A 16,506-nucleotide genomic window follows, 5' to 3' on the forward strand; every position below is an offset into this window, starting at 1 on the left:
GGCTCCTATAGTTCTAGCTAGCCTGCTGCAGGGAGGCAGTCAATCTGCAGTAACAGAGGGCCAGAGAGATGAGGAATGGCCCTGCCTGCCTACCTGCATAGCTGTTTGGAGCACAGAGACATGAGTTTGCTGTACTACTGGTGCTCTGGCCACGGAACAGCCCAAGCCAAGTAATGTAAATGGTAGCTGGGATGGACAGAATGTCTAGTCAAGGACCTTTGACATCTTACAGTATTCAATCAATGTTTCCACACTTAAATTATATTTCCCAAAACGAATAATGATAGAGTTATACATCAACTGTTAAAGGATTTGATGTTATTTAGTGATGCTTAGGTCATTCTTCTAATCCACTTCAAATGATAGCACTAAGCACTGTGCTCAGCCTATCAATTACCTGCCTCCAACAAAGGATGCTTTTGCCTCTGAAAACAACATGAAAATCATACGAATAGGCATACAACAATGATGTGGTAAAAATGTCTCATCACATAGGTTACTGTAGGCCTATATTTCTGCCTAGCAAGGCCACGCACAGAAATATAAGCGTGCAGTGAGTGAACTTCTTGATTAGCATGGCCCAGTGTAGAACTGTAACCCACCACACGCAATAACCTATACAATAGTCCCCTCTTTGAAAGGTGCTTGCCTGCGTGTTTTGGAAGAAATGCCGCCTTAACACCTAGGCTTCTACAGTCTCATCGCCGTTCTGGAACAGGTCATTAATAACTGTCGAGCATGTCAACTCAAACAGTAAACAGCTGTAGGCTATGGCATGAAGCAAACGCTTGTGTGACAGTTATACTTAATTTATTTTCATACCTTTGGCGTTTCAGTCTTAGATGCTGTCGTTAACAATAGACATAGTAATTGTATTGTAATAATGATAAAACCTCAAAGGCGCTAAATGTAAACCGATTTTTCTCTAGGGCTATTTTTTGTTGGGGGGGGGGGGGGGGGGGGGGGGGGCAAATCACAAGAAGCCAACATTTGCTGGGAAGTTATTTCAAACCATATCAAATAAGTATTATTAACGGAAGTGAATTTCAAAACAGGTAGCCATACCACTCTAAAAATATGCAAGGCTCAGAAGGACTAGATCAATATCGTAAACACGAATTGGGCTACATTGTAATTGTTTTATATTCATTTTCATTTCCAATAGGCCTTCGCCACGGCACTGGTAGCCTATAGCCTAATGTCAATTGGTGACCATCGGAATTTCGTTAATTGGATATGACAATTTGATTGTTGCCAATTGAGAGATATCAGTTATTTTCTTTAGGTTAAGCAATAACAAAAGAAGTCAACGAATGGGATTTTTATGATTTGCATCTGACGAAATAGGCCTAGGCAATGCAGTGCTTTCAAATAATTTTAATTTGTTCACACCGAAACCATTTTTTCAATTTACAGCACTGTAATAATATACATTGAAATACTGCCTAATAAATAGAGAATGATAAAAGCAAATGGGCCTACACTGTAGAATTACAACCATGCAGGTAATACCGTACAGCGCAGTGAGATCTGGCGGTGCGAGATAAACGCTATCATCTCACACCAGCTTAACCATTAAAATAGGCTACTTGCACCTCTCCTCTCAGGCCAAATACAAATGTACAACGGCTATATTTGTCTCATGAGAATGCTGTCACAGGAGAGGGATTGTAGTAAATAGCATACCGCTGCTGGATAAAATGCGACACTAGTGTAATTGTCATCCATGACAAACTTTAAATTTAAACCTGTGCTATGAATAGAAATGCCCACCAAGCAGAAAGCTTGAGGAATAAAAAGGAAATATACATTTCTGACCGTTGATATATATGGCCACCAGCTTACAATTGGTTATAACAGCTTCATTCATGGTCATGGATAGGCTTAAGGAAAATGCAAAAGATGCTCCTAAATGTGATAATACTAATTATAATACATATAGATATTTTGTTGATCATTTTTAGATATTTAAAGTCTCCTCTTGTCAGTAGTCTAAATTAGGCCTACTTCCAGAAATCACAGCCTAATGAAGGGAAGATAAAAGGAAAGATACGACGATATATGTACCCGAATTGCCTCCTTTTTCTTCCGGAACATGTCCTCCATCTTCTTCGATAGATTTTTGACCACTTTCATGCCATCAATTTCTTCCACTCGGACAGACTTTTCCAATTCTTTATATTTCTGTAAATGAAAGAGAAAATACGTTTTAACTCTCTAATACTTGGATACTGAATTAATCATCAGCTGGTGTTTGAGAAATTCAGAGTGAGTGTGTGTCACAGAGGATCACACGAACACTTCGAATACACATCTCATGTCAATGGGTTTTATTGGGTGGGTTAAGTCAATGAGCTCTGTGTTTTAGTAACAAAGGTGTTCACAAAGGTGAACCTTTGTTCTATCTGTTAAATCCACACACACATAGAAAAACCCCTTAGCTTTCATATCCCTGCACCTCTGGAACCAGCAGAGTCCAGTGTAACACTCCCTCCCATGTATCTGAGAAGGGCTGACAACCCTCAGATGATTGGCTGATAAAACGTATCCTGTTTTATTATATGATTGATAGGCTTTATCTTGGCTGACAAGCTGTGGCTCTGGCTCTGATTGGCTGCTGGGTGGGCTGTGGGCGGGCCTGGAAGTGAAGGCCACGCATGGTTGGAGGTTAATTGAAATGCAGTCAAAGCATGGGAGAAAGATAATAACGTGTCAGGCTTGGGCGCTTCTGGATAATGAACTACACTTCACATAATGCTGAGCCTGCAGGATACACTGCACCTGCACTGACAGAACAAAGCCCAACAGAACACACAAAGAGAATAGAACATAACATACACAACAACAAAAAACACACAGAGTCACACAAAATAATAATCCGAATATAACCTGCATGTGTCTCACGTCCCTCACGTCCCTCACACACACGCACGCGCGCACACGCGCGCGCGCACACGCGCACACGCTCGCAGACACACTGGGGTTCTAAATTATTTACACCCTTGATAAAGATGAGCAAAAATGACTGTATAAAATAAATAATTCAAATACTGAGCAATGTATGCTAAAAAATAGGGAAATTATATTATTTCATACTAATACAATTGCTCAGAGAGAGTTTTGGTTTAACAAATAATAATTGTTGTTCTCAAAAAGTTATGGATGAAAAAGTATTGACAGCCCTGTTTTAAATACTTTTCAAAACCTCACATTGAGGATAAAGGCACCAACTGTCACGCCCTGACCTTAGTTCCTTTTTTATGTCTCTATTTTGGTTTGGTCAGGGCGTGAGTTGGGGTGGGCATTCTATGTGTTTTTTCTATGTTTTCTATTTCTATGTGTTTGGCCTGGTATGGTTCCCAATCAGAGGCAGCTGTCTATTGTTGTCTCTGATTGAGAACCATACTTAGGTATCCTTTTCCCACCTGTGGTTTGTGGGTAGTTGTTTCCTGTTTTGTGTTGTTGCACCTTTCAGGACTGTTTCGTTTCGTTCACTCTCTTTGTTGTTTTTTGTTATTCAGTGTTCAGTTTATTTAATTAAATTCATCATGAACACGTACCACGCTGCGTTTTGGTCCACTCCTTCTTCCCAGGACATTCGTTACAGAACTACCCACCACCAACGGCCCAAGCAGCGTGGAAGAGAGGACTGGACATGGGAGGACATTCTGGACGGCAAGGGATCCTACACATGGGAGGAGAACCTGGCTGGAAGGGATCGCCTCCCATGGGAACAGGTGGAGGCAGCCAGGAGAGAGGAGGCAGCAGGAGAAAAGAACCAGCGGTATGAGGGAACACGGCTGGCAAGGAAGCCCGAGACGCAGCCCCAACATTTTTTTGGGGGGGAGGGTGCACACGGGGAGTGTGGCGGAGTCAGGTTGGAGACCTGAGCCCACTCCCCGTTCTTACCGGGGCGAGCATGTGACTGGTCAGGCCCCGTGCTATGGGGCGATGCGCACTGTGTCTCGGCCGAGCATCCACAGGCCGGTGTGCTCGGTGCCAGCGTCCCGCATTTGCGGGTGGGGCAAGATCTGCGCTCGAGACCGCCAGTGCGCCTCCACGGCCCAGTGTATCCGGTGCCTCGGCCAAGGACAAGGCCTCCTGCATGTCTCTCCAGCCTGGTGAGTCCTGTGCCTGCGCCGAGAATTAACCCTCCTATGTCTCCCCAGCCTGGTGAGTCTTGTGCCTTCTCCCAGAGCCAGGCCTCCTGTGTGTCTCTCCACTCAAGTGGTCATCCATGGCAAGAAGCTTCCAGTGGTGATCCATGGCACGAAGCCTCCAGTGGTGATCCATGGCAAGAAGCCTCCAGTGGTGATCCATGGCACGAAGCCTCCAGTGATGATCCATGGCACGAAGCCTCCAGTGAAGATCCATGGTAAGAAGCCTCCAGTGATGATCCATGGCAAGAAGCCTCCAGTGATGATCCATGGCACGAAGCCTCCAGTGATGATCCATGGGATGAAGCCTCCAGTGATGATCCATGGCAAGAAGCCTCCAGTGATGATCCATGGCAAGAAGCCTCCAGTGATGATCCATGGCACGAAGCCTCCTGTGTGTCTCTCCACTCCAGTGACGCCCTTCAGTCCGGAGCATCCAGCGACGATCCTCAGTCCGGAGCCTCCAGCGACGATCCCCAGTCCGGAGCTGCCAGAGTCTCCCTCCTGTCCGGAGCTGCCAGAGTCTCCCTCCTGTCCGGAGCTGCCAGAGTCTCCCTCCTGTCCGGAGCTGCCAGAGTCTCCCTCCTGTCCGGAGCTGCCAGAGTCTCCCTCCTGTCCGGAGCTGCCAGAGTCTCCCTCCTGTCCGGAGCTAACAGAGTCGCCCTCCTGTCCGGGGCCAGCTGCGAGGGTCCCCAGTCCGGGGTCGGTGGCAAGGGTCCCGCACCAGAGCCGCCACCGCGGATAGATGCCCACCCCTATGGGTTTAGGTTTTGCGGCCGGAGTCCGCACCTTTGGGGGGGGGGGAGGGGTACTGTCATGCCCTGACCTTAGAGATCCTTTTTATGTCTCTATTTTGGTTTGGTCAGGGCGTGAGTTGGGGTGGGCATTCTATGTGTTTTTTTCTATGTTTTCTATTTCTATGTGTTTGGCCTGGTATGGTTCCCAATCAGAGGCAGCTGTCTATTGTTGTCTCTGATTGAGAACCATACTTAGGTAGCCTTTTCCCACCTGTGGTTTGTGGGTAGTTGTTTCCTGTTTTGTTTTGTTGCACCTTTCAGGACTGTTTCGTTTCGTTCACTCTCTTTGTTGTTTTTTGTTATTCAGTGTTCAGTTTATTTAATTAAATTCATCATGAACACGTACCACGCTGCGTTTTGGTCCACTCCTTCTTCCCAGGACATTCGTTACACCAACAGACAGCATGCGGCGACCGGGGTGCCCATTAAGTTTCGATGAAGCCTAGGCGGGGATGAAATTCTACCCAGATGGAGGGGTCTTTAGTTTAGTTTACTTTATTAATTCGACCATTTAAAAAAACAAGCACACATAAAACTTAAAAGCCATACATGCACATGAATAAAATCATCGAGGATAACACACAATAAAGTCTAGGACTTATTTCCATTGTGGTCCTCTTGAGACAAGATGGCTAGACAAGATCAAACACAGTATAGCAGTGAAATAATATAACAAAAACATAGAAGAACATCTATCTCATCATTCCAGTTACATCATAGAGGTTATTCATATGGGCACAGAAGACATCAAACATATTTTTACTTTATTTTTTAAAGCTGTCCAGAGAGGACGTTGTTTTTTATAGGCAGAGGCAACTCATTCCATTCTGAGGCTCCAGTATACAAGAAAGTACCTTTCCCAGCATTACTCCTGAACCTGTATAAGCACACATCAGCAACACCTGGGCGCAGGACCCTAAATACTCCTGTAAACCAAACCTAGTCTAATCTGGGACATCCTAGCCTCAACAGGCAGCCAGTTTAGTTCCTGAAAGCAGCTCCTGCCTATGTGAGTATGTGGACTCACCTTCAATATTACCCTGATCAGCTTATTCTGGGCTATCTGGAGCTTCCCCTTCATAAGTTTAGATAAGCCCCCAAACCAGGAAGTACTAGCATAGTCAAAATGGCATTGAATGAGGGCAGTAGCTAGCACTTTCCTGGAGTCCTTATCAAGCAGCTTGGACTTTCTAGCCAAAAACTTAGTCCTGGCATTAACCTTCCCTAGCACCTTATTGGCCATGCTCACACCTCCCAAGCTTCCATCAAGGATACATCCCAAGTAGCTAACTGTAACGGTTGTCGTCGGAATGAGAAGGATCGGACCAAGGTGCAGCGTCGTACGTGTTCATAATATTTATTTTAACTCAGAACACTAAGACAAAATAACAAAAATAGACCAACCCGAAACAGTTCTGTCTGGTGCAGACACAAAGACAAAAAACAACTACCCACAAAACCCATGTGGGCAAGAGCTACCTAAGTATGGTTCTCCATCAGAGACAACGATAGACAGCTGCCTCTGATTGAGAACCACACCCGGCCAACCAACAAAGAAATACAAAACATAGAACACAGAACATAGAATGCTCACCCCAACTCACGCCCTGACCAAACCAAAATAGAGACATAAAAAGGATCTCTAAGGTCAGGGCGTGACACTAACAGAGGTTTTAGTAGTCAGCACCTCACCCCCTAACTCCACTCTGATTTCAGACGACCTACACAATTTAGGTCTGGATCCAAAAAGAATTGCTTCAGTTTTCCCTAAGTGCAGAGATAGCTTATTATCTCCAAGCCATTTGCTAATGTTAGTAAGCTCTGTGCTAAGTATGCTCTCCAACATAGTTTTACTTTGTGAGACACCAGAAGTGTAGAGTCATCCGCATAAAGAAAAAGACGGCAAGAACAAGCATCTTTCATATCGTTAATATACAATAAAAACAGCAGAGGCCCAAGCACGCTCCCCTGCGGAACGCCACAACTCATTGTTTTTTCCTGAGACAGTGAACCATTAACCTCTACTACTTGCTCCCTTTGGCGGTGTTTGTGCCTGTGGAAGCCGTTAAACCGAGCCGTAGAAAATTAAATTCTGCTCTATTTTTCAAGCAGCGCAGTAGTTGTTGACCAATCACAGTTGAAAACGTGGCCTGCATGGTGGTACTTCAGCAAGAATGTCCAATTTGCCCACTCCAGCTAGCTAGCTGGCTAACATTATTAGTACAGAGTCATGTCTAACAATTAAAAATAATTGTTTTCTAATTGATTTTTTGATAAATAATTTCTGTTGCATGTAAATACATTTTTATGCATGCATATGGTGTGAAAGTGATCATTCTTTTGCATGTCAATAATGTTTGTTTATTTTGTTGCTATGGTCACTGGCAGTTGGCGCACTCCTGTGTGAGAGAATGGTGCTGGAGGGATGGTGCTATTTTGTGTATTTATTTGTGCTGATCTTAACTTGTTTCGTACATAATTTTTCCGCAATCGTTTCCTATGACGAAAAGAGCTTCTGGAAATCAGAACAGCTATCACTAACCTTGATTTGGACGAGGACTTCTACTTCAATAAGTCTGAGGCGAAAGACATATTGATTATCCTGGACCAGGCCCAAATCCCCGAAGGAGGAGGAGATGGTGCTATAGAGGCCGGCGTGTGGGATACCTGACGAGACTACTCGGAGAGTTGATTTGTGGATTTTGATGTATGCTTGGGGTTATTGTCTTGGTGGAAGATCCACTTGCAGCCAAGTTTCAACCTCCTGACAGAGGCAACCCGCGTTTTGGCCACTGGGTAAAGTGGCCAAATGATGCTGTTGACCTTAACAAGGTCCCCAGGACCAGTGGAAGCAAAATTGCCCCATAACATCAAAGATCCACCACCATATTTTACAGTAGGTATGGGGTTCTTTTCTGCTCATCCATTCTCATTTCGATACCAAACCCACAACTGGTGTGCGTGGCCAAAGACCTCTATTTTCATGTCATCCAACAGATATAAATGTCTGGAGTTTGCTAAATGGCATTTGCACTTGGATTGGAACCGGTGCCTTGGTCAGTTGACATGAAAATAGAGCTCTTTGGCCATGCACACCATTGGTGGGTTCAGCGTCGAAATGAGAATGTATGAGCAGAACACACACATACATAAACAAATCCAAGTACATGGGGTGAAATTAGACCCAGGGAAAGGAAGAGTGTGGGCCGGCAGTGGCTCGGAACAGTTCATTTCACGCCTGCCCCCCCCCCCCCCCCCCCCCCCAGTCATCAGGGAGAGGTTAAACCCCATCCATCAACAGAACTGATTATGTTTATTGATTAAGGTAATGACTGATGTGTAGATGAGGCCTGACCGAACCCAAGCCTGAGGAGGTGTCACACAGACACACACACACACAGCCTTCTGTCTGTATCCGTAATCCTGTTCTGTTGCCCATACAGCAGCTCAGCTCTGTGTGGAAATCTACTAATACCCCATAATAAAGCACCTAATGATCATCCTTAATGATCAGCCCTAAAACTATCCAGCCGTGCCTCTCTCTCTCTACTCGCTTCACTGGCCCCTCAGAGTGGGAGAGGTCTGCTGATTGGATGAAAGGTGTCCTACACCAGTCATGCATCTGTGAACGGGAACATGAGGAAAGTGCTTACATACACAGAAAGAAAAACAACTGCTGGGGACATTTTACCTCTGAGTATTCTGTTCTCACACAAGATCAGCTGGGGACGTTAGACAGTCAAAAGGTAGGCAGACACTCACATCCAACACATAAACGCAAGCACACACACTACCCGTATACTGCTACAGTATTGGATGTTAGACTATTGCAGCAGCAGCCTGGTGCTGAGCTAAGCTCCACATTATCATAAAATGAGAGAATGATGAACAGAGCTAAATGGGGATATGTATCTCCTCATCACCACTGACTTCACACTCAATCACATTACACAACAGATCACTTACATACAGTATGTACTGTATGAATGTAACATATCAGGGTCGTATTCACTAGAAACCAAACGGACTGAAACAGGGAGGGACTAGCTGAACTTGTCCAAATAAGAAACTCATTTTCAAAGCAAAATGTTTTTTTGTTGCAAAATGTTTTGCTACAGTTTATTACGGTGTGCACTAATGAATATGACCCATGTTTTCCTCTATCTGTGGTCATCGACAATCTCTGGTTTTCAATCAAACTAATTTCAAACTGCTGCAAGTCTGGAATATATATATATTTTTAAATGCAGCGTTTAATTAAAGCTCAATTGAAGGAAAATGAATATAAAATATGTTGGAATAAAATGACTGTCTACATTCAGGTGTAAGCACATAGGGCCATATGGCCAAGTTTTAATTCAATCCGTCTGCTTAACTCAGACTTTCCCATAAAGTATGCACATTAGTGCTCAGTTCTAATGCTGTGAGTTCACTACAGTACAAATAGTGCTAAAACTTCAAAATGCCCATATTGCCAAGATAACACAAACTTTGTACTTTTACAGTACTCCAGCCAGTGCTCTGGGTACAGCATTAGGTTTGCAAGATTCCAGAAATCCTGGTTGGAGGATTCTCGATTTTCTGCTTATTCCCATCTGATTCTGTGAAGCTTCCATCCAGGATTTCTGGAAAACCTGGGAATTTTTGGAAAGATTCCAAATTTTGCAACCCTATCCAACATATCTCCACATATCCTCCACTTGGATTACAGGTGCTGTAGTGTTCAAACCATAAGCTCTGTACACACTGGGGAGCACATGTCTGCTGCCAAGGGGTCATTTACTTTCACTTAGGGGCTTTTTCTGCAAACCCATCTCTCTTTCTCTCTCTCTTCTCCCCACTCTCTCTCTGCACCCCACCCATTGCATCCAGCCCATCCCAACCCATCCCATCCCATCCTATCCCAACCCATCCCAACCCATCACATCCCATCCCATCCCAACCCATCCCATCCCAACCCATCACATCCCAACCCATCCCAACCCATCACATCCCAACCCATCCCAACCCAACCCAACCAAACCAAACCAAACCAAACCAACCCAACCCAACCCAACCCAACCCAACCCAACCCAACTCAACCCATCCCAACCCATCCCATCACAACCCATCCCAACCCATCACATCCCAACCCATCACATCCCATCACATCCCAACCCATCACATCCCATCCCATCCCATCCCAACCCATCACATCCCAACCCATCACATCCCAACCCATCACATCCCAACCCATCCCATCCCAACCCATCACATCCCATCCCAACCCATCCCAACCCATCACAGCCCATCACACTCAACACACTCAACACACTCTTATTCAATTTGTCTCCTTGTCACATTTATATCCTGGGGTTGAAACTCTTTACTCCAGAGAGTGAACTGGAGATGAGATGAGAGAAGAAACAGTGCTGTGGTTAATGGGCTGTGTCCAGTACCCCCCCCCCCCCCCCCACACACACACGGAGAGATGGGCCTCTGATCCACACACCTGAGTCCTTTCATACACAGCACATCAGTATTCAGCTGGGACACAGAAATGTGTCAGCAGCCATTAGATGAAAATGCAGCATTACAGCGTACAGTGTGTGTGTGTCTGTGTGTGCGTGTATAGGAATGAGATTAAGATTGAGGAATGAAAGAGATACCTTCTGCAGCAGCTGGGATCCAGAGTATTTTGCAGAAATTGATTTAATTTCTCCACCAAACGCTGAGGCCCATAACTTCACCCTGGAAACCAACAGAACATTTCTATATTGTTATTATACCAGTTCAGGTGAACACAGGATATTCTGTGACATTACACACACATTTCAATAATGTACAGCTGAGATAACAAGAAAACAAAAACTGCACCAGAAATTTCAAAACAAATCTCAAAAAATGTAATCATAGATCCATGGATATCTAGAAGTTGTTTGTGTGTTATATGGCTGGTGTGAGTATAAACTATTTTCTTGAAGATACTCCTGTTATTAAAAAAACACAAGACCCTCATATAAGAAATACATTGTTTTGAGGTGTGTTGAATTTGTGTCCATCAACAATATGTCAAATACACTAGACCTATATTGTAGATAAGTGATATCATTCAATGTAGCGGTTTATTCATGTTTATTTGGTGTTTATGATGTGTTATAAATTGATAGTTTATGAAGCTAAAGTTGATGCAAACTTTTGCCTAAAGTCTTCCTTAAACTGTACATTGTAGACTGTGGTGTCTCTACGCAGACCAAAGTACAGCACTCTGGGTTAACATCGACAAATGAACATGGTTTTATTGTAATGTTTTGTATAGTAGTTATTTGGGACATATCTGTATTTTGATTAAAAGAAGGACAACAATCAGTTTAAAATAAAGACATCTGTACATTTAAATAGTGTGTACATGTCATATATGATGATATATGATTCATTTGTTGTTCTTACGCTGTTATTATGCCAGATATGATCTATCTATAGCAGCAATAGACTTGGGGTTAGGGTAAAGAAGTCTATTTTTGGTAATTATTTATTAGACACCAACACTAATAAATAAATAACAAAAACGAATTAATATTAGTATTATGCAGTTGTTGTTACATTGTTATTACATGCTGATGTTTTTGGCTTGTTTATCATTTTTACTATAACAAATCTACTGCTTACACACTTCAGGAAATCTAACTGAAAAACTCAACAACATGTGGTGTAACTATTGAGTAACTAAAATGTTAAGATATGACACCCTCCACTCACACTGAGAGAGGAATCCCTTGCTGGGACCCTATCACGTCCACCACTGCCGTGCCCAGTATAATCCAGAACAGAAGGAAGCTGGCGCAGCACACGTGCGAAACGAGGATCTTCCAATTCCACAGCATCTTCACGAGCATTCCCGACCACGGATCCTGGTACAATGGCTAGTACCTCTCTAGTCCCGAAAACGCACTCAGCGCGAAAAGCGGCAGCCCCTGTTACCGGCACATATTTATCGGTGCCTCCCTCGCACCAGTCCCGCATCCAAGGGGGCAGTTGTCACTCCTGAAGGGACCCGCGTGCTGAAAGAGAGCGTTGACCTATGAACATAGTCACAAACCGCTCACCACCAGAGGGCAGAGAGAGAGAGAGAGAGAGGGAGAGGGAGAGAGAGAGAGAGAGAGAGAGAGAGAGAGAGAGAGAGAGAGAGAGAGAGAGAGAGAGAGAGAGAGAGAGAGAGAGAGAGATAATGCATGCAGAGCAGAATTAGGCGATACCCGCTAATTATCTAAATGCAAAAAAGAGCCGTTAAATTCTTCAACCACCTAAAAGGAAGCGATTCCCAAACCTTCCATTACAAAGCCATCACCTACAGAGAAATTAAACTGGAGAAGAGTCCCTAAGCAAGCTCATCCTGGGGCTCTGTTCACAAACACAAACAGACCCCAAAGAGCCACAGGACAGCAACACTATTAGACCCAACTGTTATTATGTGTATGTGAATAACTCACGTTGGAGAGTTTGGTAAAATACAAGCATAATCCTTTACTCAGGTGTTACATGTTACAGGTTACCACATTCTAATCAGACACTCATAATGCACCTGTTCATACATCCTAGAAAGGTGCCCCACTAGTGCCATCTCTGGATTGGCATTATGCCCATTATCTTAACATCTTCCTTTTCATATATAATTAGCTCGATCACTTCATACCATTTTAATACCAGAGTGAAAATACCTATGTACATTATCATTTTGTAAAATTGTTTTGAATTTTTATCAAATAAAAAATGGCATTGTCCACCTCTTAAGGGACATAGTTCCCATAACACAGGGGCAGTCTTCTGTTAGCCCTTGTCCTAGTGTGTCACACTGGTAGCATATTGGGCACCTCTCAGACGTTGGGCACCTCTGGGACGTTGGGCATCTCTGGGACGTTGGGCACCTCTGGGACGTTGAGCACCTCTGGGACGTTGGGCATCTCTGGGATGTTGGGCACCTCTGGGACGTTGGGCACCTCTGGGACGTTGGGCATCTCTGGGACGTTGGGCACCTCTGGGACGTTAGGCACCTCTGGGACGTTGGGTACCTCTAGGATCCTCAGGGCCTCTCCTTCCTCTTCCACAGCCTCCTGAAATGTTTATTTATTTTATTTTTATTTCAACTTTATTTAACTAGGCAAGTCAGTTAAGAACAAATTCTTATTTACAATGACGGCCTATCCTGACCAAACCTGGACGATGCTGGGCCAATTGGGCACCGCCCTATGGGACTCCCAATCATGGCCGGTTATGAGACAGCCTGGAATCGAACCAGAGTGTAGTGACACCTCTAGATGCAGTGCCTTAGACTGCTGTGCAGCTCGGGAGCCCCAAATTGTGGCGGCACAGCCAGCAGAGATAACTGCCCTGGTGGGATCTTGCCGTCTCCTCATTATGTGTCCTGCCCGCACCATCCAGAGGATATTCCCAGTCTTCCCATGAGTTCCTCCTGTGCCCTATGCTCTCCTGAACTGGGGGTATGTCCTTCCGGTTCCTTCCATACTTTCGGCCCTTTACTTCCACTTCATATGACCTTGCGCTGATGTGCCCTATGCATGTGCCAAGACTCCATGTGGCATCCCTGGCGTGAGGTGACAGGAGCACTCTGACAGCTTGGCCTTGTTTTATTACAGGCAGATTTTTTTGCATGCTGGTCATAGTAATGTTTTGACTTGTCCTGACGTGCACGTTTGTGAGCCTGAACATCCCCAATGACCTTTGGTGCGAGGAGCTTGGGAGCTGTTGGCAACAGAGAGCGGGTGCATCTAGACATTAAGCGCTGTACAGGACTGCTGCCGAAGCCCTCTGTGGGAGTATTTCTCCACGCCAAAATGGCTTGCCACACATCTTTGCCTTCATGCATAGTATTTGTGATAAGAGTCTTTGCTATTTTCTTTGCTGACTTCGCCTTACCATTACTCTGACTGTGGTAGGGTGAGGAGGTCACATGATGGAACTCCAAGGCTTTTACAAACATAGCAAAGTCTTGACTCATGAACTGGGGCCCATTATCCATTACTACACCATTACCATATCTGCTAAAATGCTGCTTACAACAGTCACTGATGCAAGCGACTGTTGTGTCAATCCATTTCTCCACCTCCCAAAAATCTGAATAGTAGTCCACTATAAATCAAAAAGGAACGTTCTTTATTGTGAACAGATCCATTCCCACTTTAGACCAAGGACGTGCTGGTACGTTATGTGGGTGCAGCGTTTCCTTTTGCTGCTTAGGTAGATTAGCATTACATATGCTGCACACAGCCACAAAATGTTTCATTTCTTGGGTCATGTTGGGCCAGAATACTGAGTCTCTGGCTTTGCTGAGACTGGCTTCGACCCCTGAGTGCCCTGCATGGGTACGAGAGACAATCTTTGGGCGTAGAGTTTCTGGCGCTACCACCCTGTCACTTTTGTAGACAACCGGTTCCTGCATTGTGAGTTCATCTCTGTATGTCCAGTAGTCACTCACCAGGATGGGCGTACTCTTTCTTGTGTCCGGCCAGCCTCTTAGGATAAAAGACTGAAGCATTAGAGAAGTATTGTCCTCTGCTGAATGAGCTTTGATAGCATCCCATGTCTGTGGGGAGATGTTTTGATCAGTAGCATGGTTCACATCTTCAAACTTAGCCTGTATACTACCTGTAGTTGAAGTTGCTTCGGGGCAGACAGAAGAGGTTTTTAAAGATAACCTCAAGCAGCTTGTGGTCAGTGTGCACCGTGATAATGTCCCTACCATGAAGTTATTGATCAAAACGGTCACAGGCAAACACTATGGCTAGGCACTCCTTTTCAATTTGGGCATATTCTTTCTCCGTGGCTGTAAATGTCCTTGAAGCAAATGCAATGGGCTGCCCTTTCTGCACGAGCGCTGCCCCTAGGCCTTTGTCACTTGCATCACATTGTAGGGTCACTTCCTCAGAGGTCATAGTACCTCAGTATTGGTTGGTTGCTTACCAATTTATTGATTTGCTCCAATTCCAGCCTCCCCTGAGGAAGCCATTCCCACAGCACATCTTTATTGGTCAGCTGACGCAATGGCTCACATACGTCAGACAGATGAGGTAAGAATTTGGCTAAGTAATTTACAAAACCAAGCAGTCGCTGTACTGCTTTTGTGTCTGTAGGTGTCGGAATTTACTGTTCTGCCTCCACGTTCTGGCTTCAGGCCTTCAGCTGTCGAAAGATGTCCCATGTATGTAATACTTGTGAGCCTGAGCTTAACTTTGTCTTTATTCAGATTTAGATTCATCTCCCTTTCTCTTTGTAAGAGCTGAGTCAGGTTGTGGTCATGGTCCTGCACTGTTTCTTCCATTGTAGCACCACAGCCGTATACCAGGATGTCATCAGCTATGACGCTTATTCCTGGCAGTCCCTGAAGCGCATCATGTTGCCTGAGCTGATATTCCTCTGCAGCTGGTTTCACTCCAAAAGGTAACCTTGTCCACCGGTATCTACCATTGGAGGTCCAAAATGTGGTGAGGTAACTACTCTCTTCATCCAAACGTACCTGCCAGTACCCATTTTTTGCATCCATAACGGAAAAGATTTTCACTTTTGCCAGGCTTGGCAGTACCGCTTCAATGGTAGGCATTTGGTAATGTGCCCTACATAGGGCTTTGTTCAGGGAACTTGGATCAAGGCAGACTCTTATTTTGCCAGGCTTTTCCACTACAACCATGTTGCTTATCCACGTAGTAGGTTTGGTGTGTGATGTGTAAAAGTCTGATGGGACTTTTTGTTTTTCTTTAGTACTGACATGATGAACAACATGTTGGTGGTTGAGCTGTAGCAACTTAAGCTTTTCACACATTTCTGCTGAAAAGGAGAGGCTTTTGCAAGGTTTTCACCACTTGGAACTTTAGCACATATGTTTCCCCATCATTATTGGCTTGTATTTCACACTCCCCTACTGGTGTAATAACCAAGCCATCGTACAGCATTGGCCTTGCCTTGCTTGGTTGGTTGTGGCTTTGCATCTCCATCCTGCATTACTTGCTTAAAGTCTCTGTAGCTGAGTATATTAACAGTTGAGCAACTGTATAGCTGGCATTTGATAGTGCTGCTTTGATCATAATCACAGTTATCACATGTCAGTGGGGCAAGCTTTACGTTTGTAAACCATTTATCTTTGACACTTTGAACAAAATTGACATCTGTCATGTATAGCATGTCGCTTGATCACTGCATTTATCCTGTTCTAGCAGATTGACAAGCTTACTTTGTCTGCACGCTTTAGCAAATGTTTTATTTTTTCCCACATAATTTGCATCATATAACCCCATATGCTGGGCATTTGGCTCTTGCGTGTGTTGATCCTCAGTACATGCATCCATCTTTAGTATTTTTCCGCCTTGCATCACTGTCCGATGAATTATGTTTCCATTTTTTAGCGACATGGTCTGTATTTGTTCTGAATGGCATAATTGACAGATTTTGCCTGTTCAGGGACAGTGTTCATCTTATTAAATTGGATCTTCGTCTGTTCGATTGCTCTGCATATATCTATGGCTCTTAGTCAGTGTAAATTGCAGTTTGCGCAGCATACCATT

The 16,506-nt window shown here is 44.4% G+C and overlaps 1 protein-coding gene across 1 annotated transcript in view; it reads right to left on the reverse strand.

Annotated features, from left to right (window-relative positions):
• Window positions 1-11,817, reverse strand: part of LOC120064821 (voltage-dependent calcium channel subunit alpha-2/delta-3-like) — a 95,386-nt gene extending 83,569 nt beyond the window's left edge. Inside the window, exons 1-3 of the mRNA XM_039015419.1 lie at window positions 11,693-11,817; window positions 10,603-10,684; window positions 2,068-2,184 (exon numbers count right to left, since the gene is read on the reverse strand). Coding sequence (XP_038871347.1) covers window positions 2,068-2,184; window positions 10,603-10,684; window positions 11,693-11,817 — 324 coding nt within the window. The remainder of the gene's footprint in view (window positions 1-2,067; window positions 2,185-10,602; window positions 10,685-11,692) is intronic.
• Window positions 11,818-16,506: the final 4,689 nt, after the last annotated feature.

Source organism: Salvelinus namaycush, chromosome 20, assembly GCF_016432855.1.
Source record: "Salvelinus namaycush isolate Seneca chromosome 20, SaNama_1.0, whole genome shotgun sequence".
NCBI classification, from domain to species: Eukaryota; Metazoa; Chordata; class Actinopteri; order Salmoniformes; family Salmonidae; genus Salvelinus; species Salvelinus namaycush.